Source organism: Dendrobates tinctorius, unplaced genomic scaffold, assembly GCF_039654945.1.
Source record: "Dendrobates tinctorius isolate UK_male_01 unplaced genomic scaffold, ASM3965494v1 ptg000196l, whole genome shotgun sequence".
NCBI lineage: Eukaryota > Metazoa > Chordata > Amphibia > Anura > Dendrobatidae > Dendrobates > Dendrobates tinctorius.
Window position 1 is genome coordinate 27,223,952 of NW_027361863.1, and position 26,265 is coordinate 27,250,216.

Sequence of the window (26,265 nt, forward strand, 5' to 3'; positions counted from 1 at the left end):
CACACTAATACTGTATATATACACTGTGCACACTAATACTGTATATATACTGTGCACACTAATACTGTATATACACTGTGCACACTAACACTGTATATACACTGTGCACACTAATACTGTATATACACTGTGCACACTAACACTGTATATACACTGTGCACACTAACACTGTATATACACTGTGCACACTAATACTGTATATACACTGTGCACACTAACACTGTATATACACTGTGCACACTAATACTGTATATACACTGTGCACACTAACACTGTATATACACTGTGCACACTAATACTGTATATACACTGTGCACACTAATACTGTATATATACTGTGCACACTAATACTGTGTATATACTGTGCACACTAATACTGTATATATACACTGTGCACACTAATACTGTATATACACTGTGCACACTAATACAGTATATACTGTATATACACTGTGCACACTAATACTGTATATACACTGTGCACACTAATACTGTATATATATATATATACACTGTGCACACTAATACTGTATATACACTGTGCACACTAATACTGTATATACACTGTGCACACTAATACTGTATATACACTGTACACACTAACACTGTATATACACTGTGCACACTAACACTGTATATACACTGTGCACACTAACACTGTATATACACTGTGCACACTAATACTGTATATACACTGTGCACACTAACACTGTATATACACTGTGCACACTAATACTGTATATACACTGTGCACACTAACACTGTATATACACTGTGCACACTAATACTGTATATACACTGTGCACACTAATACTGTATATATACTGTGCACACTAACACTGTATATACACTGTGCACACTAATACTGTATATATACACTGTGCACACTAATACTGTATATACACTGTGCACACTAATACTGTATATACTGTATATACACTGTGCACACTAATACTGTATATACACTGTGCACACTAATACTGTATATATATATACACTGTGCACACTAATACTGTATATACACTGTGCACACTAATACTGTATATACACTGTGCACACTAATACTGTATATACATTGTGCACACTAATACTGTATATATACTGTGCACACTAACACTGTATATACACTGTGCACACTAATACTGTATATACACTTGCACACTAATACTGTATATACACTGTGCACACTAATACTGTATATACACTGTGCACACTAATACTGTATATATATACACTGTGCACACTAATACTGTATATACACTGTGCACACTAACACTGTATATACACTGTGCACACTAATACTGTAAATACACTGTGCACACTAATACTGTATATACACTGTGCACACTAATACTGTATATACACTGTGCACACTAACACTGTATATACACTGTGCACACTAATACTGTATATATATACACTGTGCACACTAACACTGTATATACACTGTGCACACTAATACTGTATATACACTGTGCACACTAATACTGTATATACACTGTGCACACTAACACTGTATATACACTGTGCACACTAATACTGTATATATATACACTGTGCACACTAATACTGTATATACACTGTGCACACTAATACTGTATATACACTGTGCACACTAACACTGTATATACACTGTGCACACTAATACTGTATATATATTGTGCACACTAATACTGTATATACACTGTGCACACTAATACTGTGTATACACTGTGCACACTAACACTGTATATACACTGTGCACACTAATACTGTATATATATACACTGTGCACACTAATACTGTATATACACTGTGCACACTAACACTGTATATACACTGTGCACAATAATACTGTATATATATACACTGTGCACACTAATACTGTATATACACTGTGCACACTAATACTGTATATACTGTATATACACTGTGCACACTAATACTGTATATACACTGTGCACACTAATACTGTATATACTGTGCACACTAATACTGTATATACACTGTGCACACTAATACTGTATATACACTGTGCACACTAACACTGTATATACACTGTGCACACTAATACTGTATATACACTGTGCACACTAATACTGTATATACACTGTGCACACTAACACTGTATATACACTGTGCACACTAATACTGTATATACACTGTGCACACTAATACTGTATATATAAAGTGCACACTAATACTATATATACACTGTGCACACTAATACTGTATATACACTGTGCACACTAACACTGTATATACACTGTGCACACTAATTCTGTATATACACTGTGCACACTAATACTGTATATACACTGTGCACACTAACACTGTATATACACTGTGCACACTAATACTGTATATACACTGTGCACACTAATACTGTATATACACTGTGCACACTTACACTGTATATACACTGTGCACACTAATACTGTATATACACTGTGCACACTAACACTGTATATACACTGTGCACACTAATACTGTATATACACTGTGCACACGAATACTGTATATACACTGTGCACACTAATACTGTATATACACTGTGCACACTAATACTGTATATACACTGTGCACACTAATACTGTATATACACTGTGCACACTAATACTGTATATATACACTGTGCACACTAATACTGTATATACACTGTGCACACTAATACTGTATATACACTGTGCACACTAATACTGTATATACACTGTGCACACTAATACTGTATATACACTGTGCACACTAACACTGTATATACACTGTGCACACTAATACTGTATATACACTGTGCACACTAATACTGTATATATACTGTGCACACTAATACTGTATATATATACACTGTGCACACTAACACTGTATATACACTGTGCACACTAATACTGTATATACACTGTGCATACTAATACTGTATATACACTGTGCACACTAATACTGTATATACACTGTGCACACTAATACTGTATATACACTGTGCACACTAACACTGTATATACACTGTGCACACTAATACTGTATATATATACACTGTGCACACTAACACTGTATATACACTGTGCACACTAATACTGTATATATACACTGTGCACACTAATACTGTATATACACTGTGCACACTAATACTGTATATACACTGTGCACACTAATACTGTATATACACTGTGCACACTAACACTCTATATACACTGTGCACACTAATACTGTATATACACTGTGCACACTAACACTGTATATACACTGTGCACACTAATACTGTATATACACTGTGCACACTAACACTGTATATACACTGTGCACACTAATACTGTATATACACTGTGCACACTAACACTGTATATACACTGTGCACACTAATACTGTATATACACTGTGCACACGAATACTGTATATACACTGTGCACACTAATACTGTATATACACTGTGCACACTAATACTGTATATACACTGTGCACACTAATACTGTATATACACTGTGCACACTAATACTGTATATACACTGTGCACACTAATACTGTATATACACTGTGCACACTAATACTGTATATACACTGTGCACACTAATACTGTATATACACTGTGCACACTAACACTGTATATACACTGTGCACACTAATACTGTATATACACTGTGCACACTAATACTGTATATATACTGTGCACACTAATACTGTATATATATACACTGTGCACACTAATACTGTATATACACTGTGCACACTAATACTGTATATACACTGTGCACACTAATACTGTATATACACTGTGCACACTAACACTGTATATACACTGTGCACACTAATACTGTATATATATACATTGTGCACACTAACACTGTATATACACTGTGCACACTAATACTGTATATACACTGTGCACACTAATACTGTATATACACTGTGCACACTAATACTGTATATACACTGTGCACACTAACACTGTATATACACTGTGCACACTAATACTGTATATATATATACACTGTGCACACTAATACTGTATATACACTGTGCACACTAATACTGTATATACACTGTGCACACTAACACTGTATATACACTGTGCACACTAATACTGTATATACACTGTGCACACTAATACTGTATATATACTGTGCACACTAACACTGTATATACACTGTGCACACTAATACTGTATATATACACTGTGCACACTAATACTGTATATACACTGTGCACACTAATACTGTATATACTGTATATACACTGTGCACACTAATACTGTATATATATACACTGTGCACACTAATACTGTATATACACTGTGCACACTAATACTGTATATACACTGTGCACAATAATACTGTATATACACTGTGCACACTAATACTGTATATACACTGTGCACACTAACACTGTATATACACTGTGCACACTAATACTGTATATATACTGTGCACACTAACACTGTATATACACTGTGCACACTAATACTGTATATACACTTGCACACTAATACTGTATATACACTGTGCACACTAATACTGTATACACACTGTGCACACTAACACTGTATATACACTGTGCACACTAACACTGTATATATATATACACTGTGCACACTAATACTGTATATACACTGTGCACACTAATACTGTATATACACTGTGCACACTAACACTGTATATACACTGTGCACACTAATACTGTATATACACTGTGCACACTAATACTGTATATATACTGTGCACACTAACACTGTATATACACTGTGCACACTAATACTGTATATATACACTGTGCACACTAATACTGTATATACACTGTGCACACTAATACTGTATATACTGTATATACACTGTGCACACTAATACTGTATATACACTGTGCACACTAATACTGTATATATATATATATATACACTGTGCACACTAATACTGTATATACACTGTGCACACTAATACTGTATATACACTGTGCACACTAATACTGTATATACACTGTGCACACTAACACTGTATATACACTGTGCACACTAATACTGTATATACACTGTGCACACTAATACTGTATATACACTGTGCACACTAATACTGTATATATATACTGTGCACACTAATACTGTATATATATATACTGTGCACACTAATACTGTATATACACTGTGCACACTAATACTGTATATACACTGTGCACACTAATACTGTATATATATACTGTGCACACTAATACTGTATATATATATACTGTGCACACTAATACTGTATATACACTGTGCACACTAATACTGTATATACACTGTGCACACTAATACTGTATATATACTGTGCACACTAATACTGCATATATATATACTGTGCACACTAATACTGTATATACACTGTGCACACTAATACTGTATATATACACTGTGCACACTAATACTGTATATATACACTGTGCACACTAATACTGTATATACACTGTGCACACTAATACTGTATATATACTGTGCACACTAATACTGTATATATACTGTGCACACTAATACTGTATATACACTGTGCACACTAATACTGTATATATACACTGTGCACACTAATACTGTATATATACTGTGCACACTAATACTGTATATACACTGTGCACACTAATACTGTATATACACTGTGCACACTAATACTGTATATACACTGTGCACACTAATACTGTATATATACTGTGCACACTAATACTGTATATACACTGTGCACACTAATACTGTATACAGTGGGGCAAAAAAGTATTTAGTCAGTCAGCAATAGTGCAAGTTCCACCACTTAAAAAGATGAGAGGCGTCTGTAATTTACATCATAGGTAGACCTCAACTGTGGGAGACAAACTGAGAAAAAAAAATCCAGAAAATCACATTGTCTGTTTTTTTTTCATTTTATTTGCATATTATGGTGGAAAATAAGTATTTGGTCAGAAACAAGCAATCAAGATTTCTGGCTCTCACAGACCTGTAACTTCTTCTTTAAGAGTCTCCTCTTTCCTCCACTAATTACCTGTAGTAATGGCGCCTGTTTAAACTTGTTATCAGTATAAAAAGACACCTGTGCACACCCTCAAACAGTCTGACTCCAAACTCCACTATGGTGAAGACCAAAGAGCTGTCAAAGGACACCAGAAACTAAATTGTAGCCCTGCACCAGGCTGGGAAGACTGAATCTGCAATAGGCAACCAGCTTGAAGTGAAGAAATCAACTGTGGGAGCAATAATTAGAAAATGGAAGACATACAAGACCACTGATAATCTCCCTCGATCTGGTGCTCCACGCAAAATCCCACCCCGTGGGGTCAGAATGATCACAAGAACGGTGAGCAAAAATCCCAGAACCACGCGGGGGGACCTAGTGAATGAACTGCAGAGAGCTGGGACCAATGTAACAAGGCCTACCATAAGTAACACACTACGCCACCATGGACTCAGATCCTGCAGTGCCAGACGTGTCCCACTGCTTAAGCCTGTACATGTCCGGGCCCGTCTGAAGTTTGCTAGAGAGCATTTGGATGATCCAGAGGAGTTTTGGGAGAATGTCCTATGGTCTGATGAAACCAAACTGGAACTGTTTGGTAGAAACACAACTTGTCGTGTTTGGAGGAAAAAGAATACTGAGTTGCATCCATCAAACACCATACCTACTGTAAAGCATGGTGGTGGAAACATCATGCTTTGGGGCTGTTTCTCTGCAAAGGGGCCAGGACGACTGATCCAGGTACATGAAAGAATGAATGGGGCCATGTATCGTGAGATTTTGAGTGCAAACCTCCATCCATCAGCAAGGGCATTGAAGATGAAACGTGGCTGGGTCTTTCAACATGACAATGATCCAAAGCACACCGCCAGGGCAACGAAAGAGTGGCTTCATAAGAAGCATTTCAAGGTCCTGGAGTGGCCTAGCCAGCCTCCAGATCTCAACCCTATAGAAAACCTTTGGAGGGAGTTGAAAGTCCGTGTTGCCAAGCGAAAAGCCAAAAACATCACTGCTCTAGAGGAGATCTGCATGGAGGAATGGGCCAACATACCAACAACAGTGTGTGGCAACCTTGTGAAGACTTACAGAAAACGTTTGACCTCTGTCATTGCCAACAAAGGATATATCACAAAGTATTGAGATGAAAATTTGTTTCTGACCAAATACTTATTTTCCACCATAATATGCAAATAAAATGAAAAAAAAAAACAGACAATGTGATTTTCTGGATTTTTTTTTCTCAGTTTGTCTCCCATAGTTGAGGTCTACCTATGATGTAAATTACAGACGCCTCTCATCTTTTTAAGTGGTGGAACTTGCACTATTGCTGACTGACTAAATACTTTTTTGCCCCACTGTATATATACACTGTGCACACTAATACTGTATATATACTGTGCACACTAATACTGTATATACACTGTGCACACTAATACTGTATATATACTGTGCACACTAATACTGTATACATACTGTGCACACTAATACTGTATATATACTGTGCACACTAATACTGTATATACACTGTGCACACTAATACTGTATATATACACTGTGCACACTAATACTGTATATATACTGTGCAGACTAATACTGTATATACACTGTGCACACTAATACTGTATATATACTGTGCACACTAATACTGTGTATACACTGTGCACACTAATACTGTGTATATACTGTGCACACTAATACTGTATATATACACTGTGCACACTAATACTGTATACATACTGTGCACACTAATACTGTATATACACTGTGCACACTAATACTGTATATATACACTGTGCACACTAATACTGTATATATACACTGTGCACACTAATACTGTATACATACTGTGCACACTAATACTGTATATACACTGTGCACACTAATACTGTATATACACTGTGCACACTAATACTGTATATACACTGTGCACACTAATACTGTATATATACTGTGCAGACTAATACTGTATATATACACTGTGCACACTAATACTGTATATATACACTGTGCACACTAATACTGTATATATACTGTGCAGACTAATACTGTATATACACTGTGCACACTAATACTGTATATATACTGTGCACACTAATACTGTGTATACACTGTGCACACTAATACTGTGTATATACTGTGCACACTAATACTGTATATATACACTGTGCACACTAATACTGTATATATACTGTGCACACTAATACTGTATATATACTGTGCACACTAATACTGTATATATACTGTGCACACTAATACTGTATATACACTGTGCACACTAATACTGTATATACACTGTGCACACTAATACTGTATATATACACTGTGCACACTAATACTGTATATATACTGTGCACACTAATACTGTATATATACTGTGCACACTAATACTGTATATACACTGTGCACACTAATACTGTATATATACTGTGCACACTAATACTGTGTATATACTGTGCACACTAATACTGTATATACACTGTGCACACTAATACTGTATATACACTGTGCACACTAATACTGTGTATATACTGTGCACACTAATACTGTATATACACTGTGCACACTAATACTGTATATACACTGTGCACACTAATACTGTATATATACACTGTGCACACTAATAATGTATATATACTGTGCACACTAATACTGTATATACACTGTGCACACTAATACTGTGTATATACTGTGCACACTAATACTGTATATACACTGTGCACACTAATACTGTGTATATACTGTGCACACTAATACTGTATATACACTGTGCACACTAATACTGTATATACACTGTGCACACTAATACTGTGTATATACTGTGCACACTAATACTGTATATACACTGTGCACACTAATACTGTATATACACTGTGCACACTAATACTGTATATATACACTGTGCACACTAATACTGTATATATACTGTGCACACTAATACTGTATATACACTGTGCACACTAATACTGTATATATACACACTGTGCACACTAATACTGTATATACACTGTGCACACTAATACTGTATATACACTGTGCACACTAATACTGTATATATACACTGTGAACACTAATACTGTATATATACACTGTGCACACTAATACTGTATATACACTGTGCACACTAATACTGTATATATACACTGTGCACACTAATACTGTATATATACACTGTGCACACTAATACTGTATATATACACTGTGCACACTAATACTGTATATATACTGTGCAGACTAATACTCTATATATACACTGTGCACACTAATACTGTATATATACACTGTGCACACTAATACTGTATATACACTGTGCACACTAATACTGTATATATACACTGTGCACACTAATACTGTATATACACTGTGCACACTAACACTGTATATACACTGTGCACACTAATACTGTATATATACTGTGCACACTAATACTGTATATACACTGTGCACACTAATACTGTATATACACTGTGCACACTAATACTGTATATACACTGTGCACACTAATACTGTGTATATACTGTGCACACTAATACTGTATGTACATTGTGCACACTAATACTGTATATACACTGTGCACACTAATACTGTATATACACTGTGCACACTAATACTGTATATACACTGTGCACACTAATACTGTATATATATACTGTGCACACTAATACTGTATATACACTGTGCACACTAATACTGTATATATACACTGTGCACACTAATACTGTATATACACTGTGCACACTAATACTGTATATATACACTGTGCACACTAATACTGTGTATATACTGTGCACACTAATACTGTATATACACTGTGCACACTAATACTGTATATATACACTGTGCACACTAATACTGTATGTACATTGTGCACACTAATATTGTGTATATACACTGTGCACACTAATACTGTATATACACTGTGCACACTAATACTGTATATATACACTGTGCACACTAATACTGTGTATATACTGTGCACACTAATACTGTATATACACTGTGCACACTAATACTGTGTATATACTGTGCACACTAATACTGTATATATACACTGTGCACACTAATACTGTATATACACTGTGCACACTAATACTGTATATATACACTGTGCACACTAATACTGTATCTACATTGTGCACACTAATACTGTATATACACTGTGCACACTAATACTGTATATATACACTGTGCACACTAATACTGTGTATATACTGTGCACACTAATACTGTATATACACTGTGCACACTAATACTGTGTATATACTGTGCACACTAATACTGTATATATACACTGTGCACACTAATACTGTATATACACTGTGCACACTAATACTGTATATACACTGTGCACACTAATACTGTATATACACTGTGCACACTAATACTGTATATACACTGTGCACACTAATACTGTATATACACTGTGCACACTAATACTGTATATACACTGTGCACACTAATACTGTGTATATACTGTGCACACTAATACTGTATATACACTGTGCACACTAATACTGTGTATATACTGTGCACACTAATACTGTATATATACACTGTGCACACTAATACTGTATATACACTGTGCACACTAATACTGTATATATACACTGTGCACACTAATACTGTATGTACATTGTGCACACTAATACTGTATATACACTGTGCACACTAATACTGTATATATACACTGTGCACACTAATACTGTGTATATACTGTGCACACTAATACTGTATATATATACTGTGCACACTAATACTGTATATACACTGTGCACACTAATACTGTATATATACACTGTGCACACTAATACTGTATATACACTGTGCACACTAATACTGTGTATATACTGTGCACACTAATACTGTATATATACACTGTGCACACTAATACTGTATATACACTGTGCACACAAATACTGTATATACACTGTGCACACTAATACTGTATATACACTGTGCACACTAATACTGTGTATATACTGTGCACACTAATACTGTATATATACACTGTGCACACTAATACTGTATATACACTGTGCACACTAATACTGTATATACACTGTGCACACTAATACTGTATATACACTGTGCACACTAATACTGTGTATATACTGTGCACACTAATACTGTATATACACTGTGCACACTAATACTGTATATATACACTGTGCACACTAATACTGTATATACACTGTGCACACTAATACTGTGTATATACTGTGCACACTAATACTGTAAATATACACTGTGCACACTAATACTGTATATACACTGTGCACACTAATACTGTATATATACACTGTGCACACTAATACTGTATGTACATTGTGCACACTAATACTGTATATACACTGTGCACACTAATACTGTATATATACACTGTGCACACTAATACTGTGTATATACTGTGCACACTAATACTGTATATACACTGTGCACACTAATACTGTATGTACATTGTGCACACTAATACTGTATATACACTGTGCACACTAATACTGTATATATACACTGTGCACACTAATACTGTGTATATACTGTGCACACTAATACTGTATATACACTGTGCACACTAATACTGTATATATACACTGTGCACACTAATACTGTATGTACATTGTGCACACTAATACTGTATATACACTGTGCACACTAATACTGTATATATACACTGTGCACACTAATACTGTGTATATACTGTGCACACTAATACTGTATATACACTGTGCACACTAATACTGTATATATAAACTGTGCACACTAATACTGTATATACACTGTGCACACTAATACTGTGTATATACTGTGCACACTAATACTGTATATATACACTGTGCACACTAATACTGTATATACACTGTGCACACTAATACTGTATATACACTGTGCACACTAATACTGTATATACACTGTGCACACTAATACTGTGTATATACTGTGCACACTAATACTGTATATATATACACTGTGCACACTAATACTGTATATACACTGTGCACACTAATACTGTATATACACTGTGCACACTAATACTGTATATACACTGTGCACACTAATACTGTGTATATACTGTGCACACTAATACTGTATATATATACACTGTGCACACTAATACTGTATATACACTGTGCACACTAATACTGTATATACTGTGCACACTAATACTGTATGTACATTGTGCACACTAATACTGTATATACACTGTGCACACTAATACTGTATATATACACTGTGCACACTAATACTGTATATACACTGTGCACACTAATACTGTATATACACTGTGCACACTAATACTGTATATATACACTGTGCACACTAATACTGTATATACACTGTGCACACTAATACTGTATATATACACTGTGCACACTAATACTGTATGTACCTTGTGCACACTAATACTGTATATACACTGTGCACACTAATACTGTATATATACACTGTGCACACTAATACTGTGTATATACTGTTCACACTAATACTGTATATACACTGTGCACACTAATACTGTATATACACTGTGCACACTAATACTGTATATATACACTGTGCACACTAATACTGTGTATATACTGTGCACACTAATACTGTATATATACACTGTGCACACTAATACTGTATATACACTGTGCACACTAATACTGTATATATACACTGTGCACACTAATACTGTATGTACATTGTGCACACTAATACTGTATATACACTGTGCACACTAATACTGTATATATACACTGTGCACACTAATACTGTGTATATACTGTTCAAACTAATACTGTATATACACTGTGCACACTAATACTGTATATACACTGTGCACACTAATACTGTATATATACACTGTGCACACTAATACTGTGTATATACTGTGCACACTAATACTGTATATATACACTGTGCACACTAATACTGTATATACACTGTGCACACTAATACTGTATATACACTGTGCACACTAATACTGTATATACACTGTGCACACTAATACTGTGTATATACTGTGCACACTAATACTGTATATATACACTGTGCACACTAATACTGTATATACACTGTGCACACTAATACTGTATATACACTGTGCACACTAATACTGTGTATATACTGTGCACACTAATACTGTATGTACATTGTGCACACTAATGCAGCACACATGGAAATATATAAACTGCAAATATATATATATACAGTACAGACCAAAAGTTTGGACACACCTTCTCATTGGGTGGCACGGTAGGTCAGTGGTTAGCGCTGCAGCCTTGCAGTGCTGGGGTCCTGGGTTCGATTCCCACCAAGGACAACATCTGCAAAGAGTTTGTATGTTCTCCCCGTGTTTGCGTGGGTTTCCTCCCACATTCTAAAGACATACTAATAGAGAATTAAGATTATTCAAAGATTTTTCTTTATTTTCCCGACTATGAAAATTGTAGATTCAGGCTATGTGCCAACGTTAGCGTTTTTAAATGCTCAGGAAACTGATCTCCTTCCCAGAAAACGCGCGGTTTATTTCCACGCGTTTCTTGCGCGGTTTTTGCACAAAAACCGTGTGTTTTTGACGCGTTTTTTTCTGCGCGTTTTCTGGGAACATTGCTAAGGGCTAAAAATGCTGAGCTATGCGGAAATTAATGAGCATGCTGCATTTTTAGCCGCTAAGCGTTTTCTGAGCGTTTAAAACCGCATGCATTGGCACAAAAAGCCAAAAATGCATTAAATTTAATAGGAAGCTTCTTTTAAGCATTTCTGCAGCATCTGAGCCGGCACAAACCCTGCGGAAACGCTTAAAAAAAACACAACGTGGGCACACAGCCTAACTCTGAAGGCATCAGAACTATGAATTACCACATGTGGAATTATATAATTAACAAAAAAGTCTGACACAACTGAAAATATGTCTTATATTCTAGGTTCTTCAAAGTAGCCACCTCTTGCTTTGATTACTGCTTTGCACACTCTTGGCATTCTCTTGATGGTAATTCATAGTTTTGATGCCTTCAGAGTGAATCTACAATATTTATAGTCATGAAAATAAAGAAAACTCTTTGAATGAGAAGGTGTGTCCAAACTTTTGGTCTGTACTGTATACATATATATATATATATATATATATATATAGCTCGTATATACACTGTACACACATATATATAATTTACATACTAATACTATACACAAATATACTGTCTACAGCTACATATACTGTACATATATATTGTACACACAAATACAGTACACACATGCATGGTATATATATATTTATATGCTGTACACATACACTATACTCACACATATGCACTGTAAACACATAAAAAATACATACTAATACAATACACATATACATTCTCCACACACCTATATATTCTGTATGTATATAGTGTATGTGTATATGATGAATATACAACGGGTGAAATAAGTATTGAACACATGAAGAAAGAAAGGAGGAAAAAGCTCTGGAAAGTCATGATACCAGCCGACATCTGTCCGAGATTAGAAAGCAATACTGCCCCTTAGTGAGAAAAAATATCAGCTGGTTCAACTGAAGGTGTCTCATTACCAAGGTGCCACACAAGAAACAACTCATGATGGGTACAACCTGCGAACTGTCTCGAGACCTTTGCAACCTTATTGTTGCCAAACATAGTGATGGCATTGCTTACGGAATAATTTCTAAACTGCTGAAGGTTTCAGTGACCACTGTTGGGGCTATAATCCGGAAGTGCAAAGAACTCCATTTCACCATAAACCGAGCCATGACCAGGTGCTGTGTGCAAGATTTCACACAGATGAGTGAAAAAAATTATCAGAAGAGTTGTCCAAGAGCCAAGGACCACCTGTTTAGAGCTACAGAAAGACCTGGAATCAGCAGGTACAATTGTTTCACAGAAAACTATAAATAATGCAGGAACTGTCCCTGGGGTATGTGCATGCGCACCACCCTAACCTGCACCACACTAACCACCATAGTGGAGTTTGGAGGTGGGACCATCAAGGTTCATTTGATTGAAGGAAGAGTAACTGGACAGATGTACCGAGACATTCTTGATAAAAAATCTGCTGCCATCTACCAGGATGATGAAGATGTAATGACGGTGGACATTTCAGCTAACACCCAAACACACAACCAAAGAAAACAAAACTGCTAGAACGACCGAGCCGATCACCAGACCTGAATCCAAGAGAAAATGTATGGAAGGAACTAAAGATCAGAGTTCATAGAAGGAGCCACAGGAGCTTCAGGATGTGAAGAGTGTTTGTGTGGAAGAATGGGCCAATATCAAACCTGAGCAATGCCTGCGACTAGTTTCTCCATACAGGAGGCGTCTTGAGGCTTCATCACCAACAAAGGCTTCTGTACAAAGTAATTTCATTCCAGTAATGCGTGCAATACTTTTCCATGTGTCATTTCTCATTATTACACATAATTTATGGACATCTACGGTTTTGATTTCTTTCCCTGTGTGGATGGGATGGGTTGTTACCGACATCTGGGGAGAATTTCATGTCAGTGGCACTTTTACAAATAGATTTACTTAGAAAATTGTAGACGTGTTCAATACTTATTTCCCCCACTGTATGTTTGTACGATGTATATACAGTACTGTGAAAATGTATAGTCAGATGTGGAAAAAATGCTACACAGTTAAAAGCTTCCAAAAATAGATTTTTTTTTTTTTTTTTAACTAATTAGCCAAATACAAAGTGACTGAACAAAAAAGCAATGTGAATCCCATCTTCTAGGTTCTTGCACACAGTCAGGGATTTTGTATGCTTATAGTCAGGATATTAGTATCCAATTATACCAGATAGGTGATAATGATCATTAATATCAATGGTAGCTTTAGACGTTGTCATATAAGGGTCCACGTTCGAGGACATTATTTTATTATATGCCTATAATTTGGACTACAAGTCATTTTTCAAGATGGGATTAATTAAAAATGCTGCATTCTTTGCCTTCTATAGCTTCTATGTTGCACTGTGGAAAAAGGTGCTCTGGTCAGATGAGCGCAAAGGACAACTTTTTGGGCTAAATGCAAAACGTGTGATGAAAATTTACACTGCACAACACCCTGAAAACACCATCCCCACCGTCACACATGGTGGTGGCGGCACTCTGCTGTGGGGAGGCTTTTCTTCAGCAGGGGCAGGGAAGCTGGTCAGAGTTGATGGGATGTTGTGTATTGTGGAGGAGCAGACACTGATCTATGGTGGTCTATATGGTAACATCTATCTATGAGACCCCAGAACACCTGACTGCTCCTGGGAGGACCATGGATCTGTGTTACTTGTGTTGCGAGTGCTCCGTCATATTGTGACTTTTCCCGCCTCGGATTGTGCTCCTGATCCATACCACACGCTCTATAATGAGGGCAATTTGCACTTTTTATGGAAAGTTAATTGTTTATCCTCCATCCACTATTTTTCTCTGTGTTTGTAACAATTCACACAGCAGCTCTTGATGATTGAGAGCTCGGGCCTGCAGCCTCGTGGTGCCCCGGTCCCAACCGTGCGCTCTCCAATGCTGTGAGCAAGCACAGTTTTACCTCTGCAGCTTCAGAGGAGCGCAGGGGTGGAGAACCTAACCGAATCCAGCCAATCAATTTCCAAAGCTTGCAGCTGCTTTCCTAGGAAAACCGATCACCTCTGGAAGACTTCAGAAGTGGCCGGTAACGTAGGCAACAAGCAGCGAATTGCAGCATGAAAAATCCCGAGAACAGAGAGGATATTTAATAAGAGATAAATTGCAAAGTTCCTCGTTTTTAGAAGCACTTTGTAATTTTATATATCTGTCACTCTTAATACAGAAACATCTGACAATCTCACCTTACTACCATGCATCTGCTACATATCAGGCAGCTCTGCTACATCTGGGAATCTCTGTCCAACAGCATTGCACTCTCTCAGTGCTACTACATCTTATAGTTCTCAGTTTTGCTACATCAGGCACTCTCAGGACTGCTACATCCCAAGCTCCCAGCTCTGCTGCACCTGATACTGTTCTGCTACATCAGACACCGACTTAGTCCAGGTACATTTGACCCTCTTGGTGCTTCAGTAAATAACATACTCTCAGCTCTGAGATTTCTGACAATCTTGCCTCTGCTGCATCAGACACCCTGCTCCGCCACATCCTACAGTGTTCTGCTACCTCTGGTAATCTCGGCTCTGCTATACTGAACCTTCTGAGCACTTCTGTATTTCAGCTGTATTGTATCTGAGTATACCTGACACTCTCAGCTCAGCCACATCTGACACTCTCAGCTCCGCTACATCCCAAGCTCCCAGCTCTGCTGCACCTGATACTGTTCTGCTACCTCAGACACCGACTTAGACCAGGTACATTTGACCTTCTTGGTGTTTCAGTAAATAACATACTCTCAGCTCTGAGATTTCTGACAATCTTGCCTCTGCTGCATCAGACACCCTGCTCCGCCACATCCTACAGTGTTCTGCTACCTCTGGTAATCTCGGCTCTGCTATACTGAACCTTCTGAGCACTTCTGTATTTCAGCTGTATTGTATCTGAGTATACCTGACACTCTCAGCTCAGCCACATCTGACACTCTCAGCTCCGCTACATCCCAAGCTCCCAGCTCTGCTGCACCTGATACTGTTCTGCTACCTCAGACACCGACTTAGACCAGGTACATTTGACCTTCTTGGTGTTTCAGTAAATAACATACTCTCAGCTCTGTGATTTCTGACAATCTTGCCTCTGCTACATCAGGCACTCTCAGCTCCGCTGCATCCCAAGCTCTCAGCTCTGCTACACCTGATAGTGATCTGCTGACACTGACCTCTAGTTTTAGTCCAGGTATATTTGACCCTCTTGGTGCTTCAGTAAATAACATGCTCTCAGCTCTGTGATTTCTGCTGCATCAGACACCCTGCTCCACCACATCCTACAGTGTTCTGCTACCTCTGGTAACCTCGGCTCTGCTATACTGAACCTCCTTAGCCCTTCTCTATCTCAGCTGTATTATATCTGAATATCCCTGACACTCTCAGCTCTGCTGCATCGCCTTATTATTCCACAGCAGAGCACCCACAGGCGTGCTGCTGCAATAATTGATCATTTCACAGATTTACATGTTAGTGATGAAATGTTTCTCTACATGTGTCCTGCACCCGTGTGTTTCATATGTATGAGCAGCGGCTTATTCTGCAGCACATGAATAATTCCCTGATAATCTCATCATGATGGAGAAACTGGAAATACGACGTATATTCACACGGACGGTAATGCGATGGCTGCAGCCGCTCCGGTGATGCCGGACACATTATAGCCATATAATAACTCTAAAGAGATTTTCTTATTTCATTACATCGCCCCCTTCTGGCCGCAGGCAGTAATGTTAAACTATAAAAACTTGGATAATATGTAAGGTTTTGACGCAATTATTGCAAAATTGCAGGAAAATGCAAATCATGAATAGTTTCAAAGGATGAAAAAGAGGAATAATGGATATTTTGGGATGATCTGCAGTAACACACAACCAGTGGACAGGATGAGACTATTTCTGATAGAAATAAGTCATATTCTTCTATTCTCACACAAGCCCTTTACTTGGCAAATCAAGCTTCTTCTCTTGATGGAGGCCCCTCCACTCACACTCACACTTGATGGAGACCCCTCCACTCACTCTCACACTTGATGGAGGCCCCTCCACTCACTCTCACACTTGATGGAGGCCCCTCCACTCACACACTTGATGGAGGTCCCTCCACTCACACTTGATGGAGACCCCTCCACCCATACTCACACTTGATGGAGGCCCCTCCACTCACACTTGATGGAGGCCCCGCAACTCACACTTGATGGAGGCCCCTCCACTCACTCTCACACTTGATGGAGGCCCCTCCACTCACTCTCACACTTGATGGAGGCCCCTCCACTCACACTCACACTTGATGGAGGCCCCTCCACTCACACTTGATGGAGACCCCTCCACCCACACTCACACTTGAAGGAGGCCCCTCCACTCAGACTTGATGGAGACCCCTACAATCACACTTGATGGAGGGCCCTCCACTGACACTCACACTTGATGGAGGCCCCTCCACTGACACTCACACTTGATGGAGGCCCCTACACTCACACTTGATGGAGACCCCTCCACTCACACTCACACTTGATAGAGGCCCCTATACTCATACTTGATGGAGGCCCCTCCACTCACACTCACACTTGATAGAGGCCCTTCCACTCACACTCACACTGGATGAACACCCCTCCACTCACACTCACACTTGATGGAGGCTCCTCCACTGACACTTAACACTCACACTATATTCAGTACTTTCCAGAGAAGCTTTTTTTTAAGGGTTTTGTTTCTTGTAAAGTATTACAATTTTGTAAGGAGAAATCAGCTGACAATGTGCAGGCTACAAAGTAACCAATCTGAACAAGCAGTGCTGCAGTGTAAAGCATATGGGAAAGGCAGAGAAACAACAAGAACCTTTAAAATGAGACATAATGGGGGTTTTAGACCATGTTAGACTCCAATAAAAGACAATGAAAACAAAGTAGATATATATATCAGGGCTGTGGCTTAATAAAAATGAGCTGCAGTATAAAGCATGGCGGAGAGACTAATAACCTTCTGAGACATCATGTGATGAAACAAGAGAATTAATTTCAGACTAAATAAGGGGAAGCATTTCATATAACCTCAGACTTGAATAGATAATGCTGCTGGGCTAGAGTTGCTGAGCTGCAATATAAAGCATGGTGGAAAGAGACAGAGTGACACTACACTAAGTGATGAAAAGGGAGATGGATTGTAGACATTATCACACTCCACTACATAGAGATGCTAATAAGAGATGAATCCTAATGAAACAGAGCTGCAGTGTAAAGTATGATGGATGTGCAAGCCAATTTCCAGAGCTCAAAGGAGAACAACCTGTACAAAGCTTCAGCTCCATCTCATATAAAGAGGTGGAAACAAAGTCTCCAATAACTGAAGCTCACTGTGGGGTGTGATGACAATGTGACCAATATCAAGGACATGAAGAAATAAAGTCATATAGAATCTGTCCCCTAAACAGAAGAGACAAAAACAAGTGGAATTGGGAAAATCTCTCCTCTGTAATCCGACAGGAGCGGAATTAACGCGAATTACAAAACAAAATCACCGGGCAAAACGTAAGAGAAGAAGATCGCAGGCCGCCGATCAAAAGACTGTACCTATATAATAGTGACCGACGCCATCAATGGGACCGCCGCGCTAAGGACCGGGCACCGAGGGCCGATGCCCAGAGAGGTTCAGACCACACTCAGGATAGCACATGTAGCCATAGATAGATAGATAATATATAGATAGATGATAGATAGATAGATAGATAGATAGATAGATAGATAGATAGATGATAGATAGATAGATGATAGATAGATAATAGATAGATGATAGATAGATAATAGATAGATGATAGATAGATAATAGATAGATGATAGATAGATAGATAGATAGATAGATAGATAGATAGATGATAGATAGATAGATAGATGATAGATAGATAATGGATAGATGATAGATAGATAGATAGATAGATAGATAGATAGATAGATAGATAGATGATAGATAGATAGATAGATAGATAGATAGATAGATAGATAGATAGATGATAGATAGATAATGGATAGATGATAGATAGATAGATAGATAGATAGATAGATGATAGATAGATAGATAGATGATAGATAGATAGATAGATAGATAGATGATAGATAGATAATGGATAGATGATAGATAGATAGATAGATAGATAGATAGATAGATAGATAGATAGATGATAGATAGATAGATAGATAGATAGATAGATAGATAGATAGATAGATAGATGATAGATAGATAATGGATAGATGATAGATAGATAGATAGATAGATAGATAGATAGATAGATGATAGATAGATAGATAGATAGATAGATAGATAGATAGATAGATAGATAATAAATGATAGATATGAGATAGATTAGATACATGGCCCGCAGTTATACAGATGGGGTGTACCTCCGGGATACAGTGGGGGGGCTGTCAGTGGGGGGCTGTACTTTACATGACTGCAGTGATTGGAGCTGGTTCTGATTCCAGGACCTTAACTCCTTAAATGCCATGATGAGCAGAGACCACGGCATCTAAGTGGTTACATAGAGGGCCGCCATCTTTCACATTCCCATTGGGCCAGGACAATATGTTCATGGGAACATGATGGGTCGCTGTCCTGGCAGTCAGGGGGGAATGGTGGGTCCCAAACTCTGTCTTAGGGCCCCAGGATTTCTACCACTGGGGGCCGCAGACAGTATAGGACCCTGTGCAGTCCAGTCGCTCCTCAGGGATCAATGCCTCCTGCTTTGGTGGTAGATGTGGCCCCTGTGAGGTTGCACCCCAGGATTTCTGGGTTCTCCCCTGCTGACTTTCCACATTGCAGACATTAGGGATAGAAGTTTCCCACTTCCACAAGTGTTCGGCTGTTACTTCTCAGAATCCGACACCAATTTGTGAGAAAACATGAAATCAAGCATCCAACTGCGTAACCACAAGTCCCAGCATGTCGGCCTGTCTTCTTGGAGATTGCTACATTAGGTGGAATATTCTGCTCCCCTCATCTAGAGGCCATCAGGACAGAGTCTGAAAGAGCAGGTGCCAGCTCGTCCGACCCCCGGCCTCCAGCAGACCCCAGATTAGTGAATGCACGGCTGTCCCTGACGGCGCGCGGCCCCCACGATTATAGGATTATATGACACGGTAGTGCCAGCAATAGCAGGACATGCTGGCACTTGTAGTCCCATATTACAGGGTACTGCAGGTTCCAGGGTCGCTGGCTCAGGTGATGAAGCCACAACATGCAAGAACAGGGGCCACTAACCAGACCCCCCGGAGATGTGTGATACTTTGTGACAGACCATTGTCACAGACAGATACCCCGTAGAAGGTAAGTCCACAAGGACAGGGTCCTCTCCCCGCTGCACCAGTCCGTCATTGTAAGCTTGATTACTGTAAGTGATATCTATAACTTTGTATGTAACCCCCCTTCTCATGGACAGCACCATGGAATTAATGGCGCCATATAAATAAATAATAATAATATTATGGTTCAAATCTGCAGTTAACCCTTACATCTCAATCACTAGACATTATAGATCCCCTAAGTAACTGGCAGTGTGGGATCCTGTGCAATCATCGCAGCCGCAGTCCATGTTCTGCTCTGTCCTCTATGGACACCATCTATGGACTGGATGACACTTTGTAAGAACAGAAAGCCTAAAACCTGTTCAGGCCACGAATACAAGGCGGACATGACCCAGACACATCACAGCAGGTGGAGCAGCAGAGCCACAGGAGGTCAGCAGAGACACAGGAGGTCAGCAGAGCCACAGGAGGTCAGCAGAGACACAGGAGGTCAGCAGAGCCACAGGAGGTCAGCAGAGACACAGGAGGTCAGCAGAGCCACAGGAGGTCAGCAGAGACACAGGAGGTCAGCAGAGCCACAGGAGGTCAGCAGAGACACAGGAGGTCAGCAGAGCCACAGGAGGTCAGCAGAGACACAGGAGGTCAGCAGAGCCACAGCAGGTCAGCAGAGCCACAGCAGGTCAGCAGAGCAGTCCTGGCCACATGGGGGGAAACTCTGCATTGTGCTTGATACAATGTTTAATAATAGAAAACATTAAGAAATGTGAGAGCAGGAAATCTTCTCACTGTGAGGCTACGATACACAGAAGATCAGCAGATGGGGGGACGCGGGCACCCGGAGGAACTGGGAACAACTCCACTGTACGGGGGGGCACTAGACACAAGAGCTACTGACAGGCGGGAGGGTATGCCACATACTGGGGGCACAAGCAATAACGCAGCCTCTGAAGGCCCAGCACAAGACAGGAGAGATGGGGGGGACAGAGGAAGAAGAAAAGGAAAGAAAGAAGAAGAGGAAGGAGAAGAGGGAAGAGGAGGAAGAAGAAAAAGAAGAGGAGGAGGAAAAAGGAAACAGGAAAAGGAAGAAGAGGAAGAAGAAGGAGAATAAGAAGAAAAGAAGAACCAGAGAAAGAAGAAAAAGAAGAAGAATCATAGAAAGAAGAAAAAGAACGAAGAAAAGGAACTGAAGAGGAAGAATAAGGAGAAGAAAAGAAGAACCAGAGAAAGAAGAAAAAGAAGAAGAGGAAGGAGAAGGAGAAGAAAAAGAATAAGGAGAAGAAAAAAAAGAAAAAAGAAAAAGAGGAATAAGATGAAGAGGAAAAATTAGAATAGTATGAAGGAGAGGAAGGAGAAGAGGAATAATAAAAATAATAAGAAATAGAAAAAGAAGAAGAAAGAGAATAAAAAATAGAAGACGAGAAAGAGGAAGAAAAAGAAGAAGAGGAAAATTGCTGAAAATTGGACACATGGTTCCAAATAAATGAAAGAGATGAAAAGAAAGAAGGAAAATAGAATGTGAAACAAGGAAGTGAAATAGAAGAAAAAGGGAAAGATGAAGGGAGGAAGAAAGCAGGGGATAGAAGAGTGGTGGATGAGAAGGAAAAGGAGTGGAAGTGAAAGTGGGGAAAAAAGTGGGAAAAGAAGAAGCTGAAGACACCGGAGAAACACTGGTCAGATGTGGTCCCAGCAGTTACCATCTGATCGGATGGAGTCAGCCTGCAGCAGCGGGGACCGGGGACCCCTGACCTGAGAAGATGCGTCAGATCCCCAGAGAAGCCGCTCCTGACCCGAGACCCAGACCCTGAGGAGGCCGGCTCAGCAGAGGCAGCCAGTCCCCAGTCCTCACACTGCCCCCCGGTCCCCGGTACTCACACTGCCCCCCGGTCCCCGGTACTCACACTGCCCCCCGGTCCCCGGTACTCACGTTGCCCCCCGGTACTCACACTGCCCCCCGGTCCCCGGTACTCACACTGCCCCCCGGTCCCCGGTACTCACACTGACCCCCGGTCCCCGGTACTCACACTGACCCCCGGTCCCCGGTACTCACACTGCCCCCCGGTCCCCGGTACTCACGCTGCCCCCCGGTCCCCGGTACTCACACTGCCCCCCGGTCCCCGGTACTCACGCTGCTGTTGTGGCCCCCGGTCCAGTGCACCATGGCTTGGTTGTGAGCGGAGTCTCCGGTCAGGGCGAAGGTCGTGCTGCTCAGCCTCAGCTCCTCCACCCGAAAGCGGCTCCCCCGGTCCGGCTCCCCAGGCTGTGCTCGGGCCACCCTGCGCCCCTCGGCTTCTCGGACCCGTCTCCCGGCCCTGCCGGGCGTCTCCTGGGGGTCTCCTGGCTGCTGTGTCGGGGGGTCGGCGGCCATCACTCCGCTGTCACCATCAGTGAAGTGTTCAGCTTCCACCTTGTCACCGGTCTGCAGGGAGCCGGGACCCCCGGACCGGTCAGCCACATGCCCCCCATGCTTCTCCTCACCGTCCCGACTAATCCACGAATCCAGAGAGCCGGCCTCCTGCCCCCGGGCAGCAGCCCCTTCATAGCCGGCAGCCCAAGCTCCGGGGTCCGTCCTGCTCCAGGCTGCAGGCTCCCGGGCATCCTCCGTCATCTGCCCGGCGTGGCCAAGAGTCCCCGGCCAGTCCCCTGGTGTCGCCATGTGCCCGGCACTTGTGCCCCGCGGGCGGAGGTGGTGGTGACAGGAGGAGCAGCTGAGGTCTCCTTTGCCCTCTTTTGCCATCCTTACAATCGCGGTCAGGAGGAGCAGCAGCCCCCAGGCCGGGAGACCCCCCATGCCGGCAGCTCCAGAGGTGCAGCGACCCTCACTCCAACTCCATAGAAGTTTCTCCGCTCTCAGTCTGGATGGAGGAGACAGGAGCTGCGTGCAGAGCGGACGGTGCCGCCCGGGGTTCTGATGGAGGATCTGGCAGACAGGGGTGGAGCTGGATGGAGGGAGAGAGGGAGGAAGGAGACAGAGCAGAGGATGGAGAGAGGAGCAGAGGATGGAGAGAGGAGCAGAGGAAGGAGAGCAGAGGATGGAGAGAGGAGCAGAGGATGGAGAGAGGAGCAGAGGAAGGAGAGAGGAGCAGAGGAAGGAGAGAGGAGCAGAGGAAGGAGAGAGGAGCAGAGGATGGAGAGAGGAGCAGAGGATGGAGAGAGGAGCAGAGGATGGAGAGAGGAGCAGAGGATGGAGAGAGGAGCAGAGGATGGAGAGAGGAGCAGAGGAAGGAGAGCAGAGGATGGAGAGAGGAGCAGAGGAGAGAGGAGCAGAGGAAGGAGAGAGGAGCAGAGGATGGAGAGAGGAGCAGAGGATGGAGAGCAGAGGATGGAGAGAGGAGCAGAGGATGGAGAGAGGAGCAGAGGATGGAGAGAGGAGCAGAGGAAGGAGAGAGGAGCAGAGGAAGGAGAGCAGAGGATGGAGAGAGGAGCAGAGGATGGAGAGAGGAGCAGAGGATGGAGAGAGGAGCAGAGGATGGAGAGAGGAGCAGAGGAAGGAGAGCAGAGGATGGAGAGAGGAGCAGAGGATGGAGAGAGGAGCAGAGGATGGAGAGAGGAGCAGAGGAAGGAGAGAGGAGCAGAGGAAGGAGAGAGGAGCAGAGGATGGAGAGAGGAGCAGAGGATGGAGAGAGGAGCAGAGGAAGGAGAGCAGAGGATGGAGAGAGGAGCAGAGGATGGAGAGAGGAGCAGAGGAAGGATAGAGGAGCAGAGGATGGAGAGCAGAGGAAGGAGAGAGGAGCAGAGGAAGGAGAGCAGAGGATGGAGAGAGGAGCAGAGGATGGAGAGAGGAGCAGAGGAAGGAGAGAGGAGCAGAGGAAGGAGAGAGGAGCAGAGGATGGAGAGCAGAGGATGGAGAGAGGAGCAGAGGAAGGAGAGCAGAGGAAGGAGAGAGAATCATAGAATCATAGAATCGTAGAGTTGGAAGGGACCTCCTGGGCCATCTGGTCCAACCCCCTGCTCAAAGCAGGATTCGCTAAATCATCCCAGTCAGATGTCTGTCCAGCCTCTGTTTGAAGACTTCCATTGAAGGAGAACTCACCACTTCTCGTGGCAGCCTGTTCCACTCATTGATCACTCTAACTGTCAAAAAGTTTTTTCTAATATCTGAGGAGCAGAGGATGGAGAGCAGAGGAAGGAGACAGGAGCAGAGGAAGGAGAGAGGAGCAGAGGAAGGAGAGGAGAGGAAGGATAGAGGAGCAGAGGATGGAGAGAGGAGCAGAGGAAGGAGAGCAGAGGATGGAGAGAGGAGCAGAGGATGGAGAGAGGAGCAGAGGAAGGAGAGAGGAGCAGAGGAAGGAGAGAGGAGCAGAGGAAGGAGAGGAGAGGAAGGATAGAGGAGCAGAGGATGGAGAGCAGAGGAAGGAGAGAGGAGCAGAGGAAGGAGAGCAGAGGATGGAGAGAGGAGCAGAGGAAGGAGAGCAGAGGAAG

At 41.0% G+C, this 26,265-nt stretch overlaps 1 protein-coding gene across 10 annotated transcripts in view; it reads right to left on the reverse strand.

The window, feature by feature from the left end:
- Positions 1–24,792, reverse strand: part of SORCS1 (sortilin related VPS10 domain containing receptor 1) — a 955,194-nt gene extending 930,402 nt beyond the window's left edge. For 4 of the 10 annotated variants that reach the window (XM_073553078.1, XM_073553084.1, XM_073553083.1 and 1 more), the window contains exon 1: positions 23,972–24,791. In XM_073553078.1, the coding sequence (XP_073409179.1) occupies positions 23,972–24,634 (663 nt within the window). In that variant the 5' untranslated portion in view covers positions 24,635–24,791. Of the gene's footprint in view, positions 1–23,971 lie in introns of all 10 variants that reach the window. The other 6 variants (XM_073553082.1, XM_073553087.1, XM_073553085.1 and 3 more) reach the window with 2 other exon arrangements.
- Between the last annotated feature and the right edge of the window lie 1,473 nt (positions 24,793–26,265).